The sequence below is a fragment of the Penaeus chinensis genome, chromosome 13 (genome assembly GCF_019202785.1).
Source record: "Penaeus chinensis breed Huanghai No. 1 chromosome 13, ASM1920278v2, whole genome shotgun sequence".
NCBI lineage: Eukaryota > Metazoa > Arthropoda > Malacostraca > Decapoda > Penaeidae > Penaeus > Penaeus chinensis.
Window position 1 is genome coordinate 29,063,887 of NC_061831.1, and position 3,087 is coordinate 29,066,973.

Here is a 3,087-nt window from a genome sequence, read left to right on the forward strand (position 1 = left end):
ACGCCGAGTACTACCAGCAAGTCCGCACATTGGCCAAAGCCTTCATCAAGCTCGGCCTCCAGCAGTACCACGGGGTGTGCATCCTGGGCTTCAACTCCCCCGAGTGGTTCATCTCCGACCTGGCCGCTGTCTTCGCCGGGTAATTAAACAAGTCTTTTATTGGCGTGCAAGAACACTGGACAAAACGTATTTACTCTTAAATATTTTGCTGTTGATGTTATAACCCGAATTTACCCGTCTTTTTAGGGGCTTCGCTGCCGGAATCTACACCACCAATTCTCCTGAAGCTTGTGAACACTGTGCCAAAAATTGTGAAGCTCAGATATGGGTGGTGGAAGATCAGAAACAATTGGACAAGGTCCTCAAGATCCGCGGCCGCCTTCCGTCAACGCGGGCGATCATTCAGTACAATGGAAAGCCCACTGTGGAGGGCGTGCTGAGCTGGGAAGATGTCATGGCACTGGGAAAGCAACAGTCTGACAGCGAGCTGGATGCCCGGCTGCGGCGCATCGCGGTCAACCAGTGCTGCACCCTCATCTACACCTCCGGCACGACCGGCCCCCCGAAGGGCGTCATGCTCAGCCACGACAACATCACCTGGACGGCCCACGCCAACTGTATCAACGCCGACTTCCACTCTGGAAGGGAGGTCGTCGTCAGCTACCTGCCCCTCTCTCACGTCGCCGCACAAATAGCCGATTTGTACATCACGATGTATGCTGGAGCGACCTGCTACTTCGCACAGCCCGACGCCCTGAAAGGAAGTCTCGGACAAACCCTCAAGGAGGTCCGCCCAACACGATTCCTGGGCGTCCCTCGCGTCTGGGAGAAGATTTATGAGAAGATGATGGAAGTCGGTCGCAAGACGACAGGAGTCAAGAAATCGATTGCCACTTGGGCCAAGTCTGTCGGGCTGGAGACCAGTATGCGCAAGCAGCAGCAGGACTTCTCCAAGTCGTGGGGCTACTCCATTGCCAATGCAGTTGTTTTCAAGAAAATCAAAGGAGTCCTTGGGCTGGACAGGTGTGAACTGCATTTGTCGGGGGCTGCCCCCATATCCCCGGATATTGTCCGCTACTTCCACAGTCTGGACATCCCTCTGACAGAGATTTATGGCATGTCTGAATCCTCAGGCCCCCACACCATCGGACTGGAGAAGGCCTTCAAATTGGGCAGCTGCGGACGCACGGTGCCTGGTTGTTACACGAAGCTAGACAACCCGGACGCAGATGGGAACGGGGAGGTGTGCATGGGCGGGCGACACGTGTCCATGGGCTACCTGCGCATGGAAGAGAAGACCCACGAGGCGATTGACGACGAGGGCTGGCTGCACTCCGGGGACATCGGAAAGCTGGACAGCGATGGCTTTTTGTATATCACGGGACGCATCAAAGAACTCATCATTACAGCTGGAGGAGAAAATATTGCACCAGTTCTCATTGAAGACAACTTGAAGGCGGAATTACCTTCGCTAAGCAACAGCATGCTCATTGGTGACAAACGGAAGTTCCTGTCTGTGCTTCTGACACTAAAGGTTCGTAATTTGGAAGCTTCTTTATAGACTGGTAATATATATTATCCCCCTATATGCTGAATGAAGTCAGCAGTAATGTAATCTATTTAATATTTGAGTATATGAAGTAATGTATATACGTTTTTAGACCAATATGAACTTGGACTCCGGGGAGCCTCTAGACACACTCAGCCCGGCGTGCATCGAGTGGTGTCGCAGCGTAGGATCGTCCGCCAACAGCATACAGGACATCCTCGCGGGACCCGATGCCAATGTAATGCGTGCAATCCAAGAGGCGATTGACCGGGCTAATAAACTGGCTCCTTCCAATGCTCAGAGAATTCAGAAGTGGACCGTGCTACCCAAAGACTTTTCCTTGCCTGGAGGCGAGCTCGGTAAGTTATAACTTATGAATCGCCATTAATATTACAGTAACTGCATGTATACTTTTCATTAAAACATTTGTTTATATATTGTATGTTAAAAGGATGATCAGATATCTGTGATAAATACGGATTATTTTAGATAATCTTACTTTAAAAATCACGTTGATATGAGATGTTTTTTCTATCTTAACTGATTTCATGTACATTAATACTATTTAATTTTCTACCTCAGGGCCCACCATGAAGCTAAAGAGACCAGTAGTTTTACAAAAGTACAGCGAGACGATAGAAAGATTCTACGAGGGTTAACATCCTTGTCGTCATCGAGCTCCTTCTACTTTCTATAAACATGCTTTCTGTTACCGAAAAGAGTATATTTTTGAATGGAGCAGAAGCATGAATCTATTTACTTTGAGGAAACCATCCGCGTGTTTCTTCGTGTGCACATCAAAACGAAGCATGTAGCTATAAGTATCCCATGGTGCATTTAATTTGAAGAGTAGATTAGAAGTATACTTTTCATGTAACTGATCTTGCCATATGTGTATATTTATATATTGCCATACTACCTACGAATATCACCGGTTCTTCAGGGGGAAACCTTACGTGTATATACTTAAGCTCCTTATTCTCTAACGTTTAGCAGGGCTGTGCATTTTCTCATTCAAACAGAATGCATTAATTTCACAGTAACATGTACAATGTCCCAGACACGTATGTTCTGCCAGATTGAACTGTAAATATTTTATGCATACTGAAAACTGGGACCAAAGCGTTCCTCTACAAGAACCTGGATGTTGTTTAGAATTATGAACTAGAGTAGAATTTTGAATGATTCTTAGCTAGTTCAGTCAGGTAAACCTTGTGCAATTCAACGAGGTTCTTTTTATGATGAAAGGTTTATAGCCGCACAAGTTTGTCTACTTTGAATTAACAAATAGTATTGTAAACCTATATCCACTTAATGTTCAGGGACATGAAAGCTGAGTACTTATATTAGGTTAAGGTTTACGTTATCAATGCAATTTATGTACCTGTATCAGCACATTGGTCCAGGATTTGGCAATATTATTTTGAGATAAAGCTACAGAGATTAGCCAATGTAATATGGATATGTTTGTATATTGAGTTTTCGCTGTACTTGTTTTTGTGTATTATATGAGTAAATTAATAAATATGTTTATACTA

The 3,087-nt window shown here is 45.4% G+C and overlaps 1 protein-coding gene across 2 annotated transcripts in view; it reads left to right on the forward strand.

Annotated features, from left to right (window-relative positions):
• LOC125031451 (long-chain-fatty-acid--CoA ligase ACSBG2-like) overlaps positions 1–3,087 on the forward strand; it is a 31,932-nt gene extending 28,845 nt beyond the window's left edge. For both annotated transcript variants that reach the window (XM_047622193.1, XM_047622194.1), the window contains 4 exons: positions 1–139; positions 247–1,534; positions 1,662–1,908; positions 2,132–3,087. The exon at positions 1–139 is cut by the window's left edge and continues 59 nt beyond it. In XM_047622193.1, coding sequence (XP_047478149.1) covers positions 1–139; positions 247–1,534; positions 1,662–1,908; positions 2,132–2,208 — 1,751 coding nt within the window. In that variant the 3' untranslated portion in view covers positions 2,209–3,087. The remainder of the gene's footprint in view (positions 140–246; positions 1,535–1,661; positions 1,909–2,131) is intronic.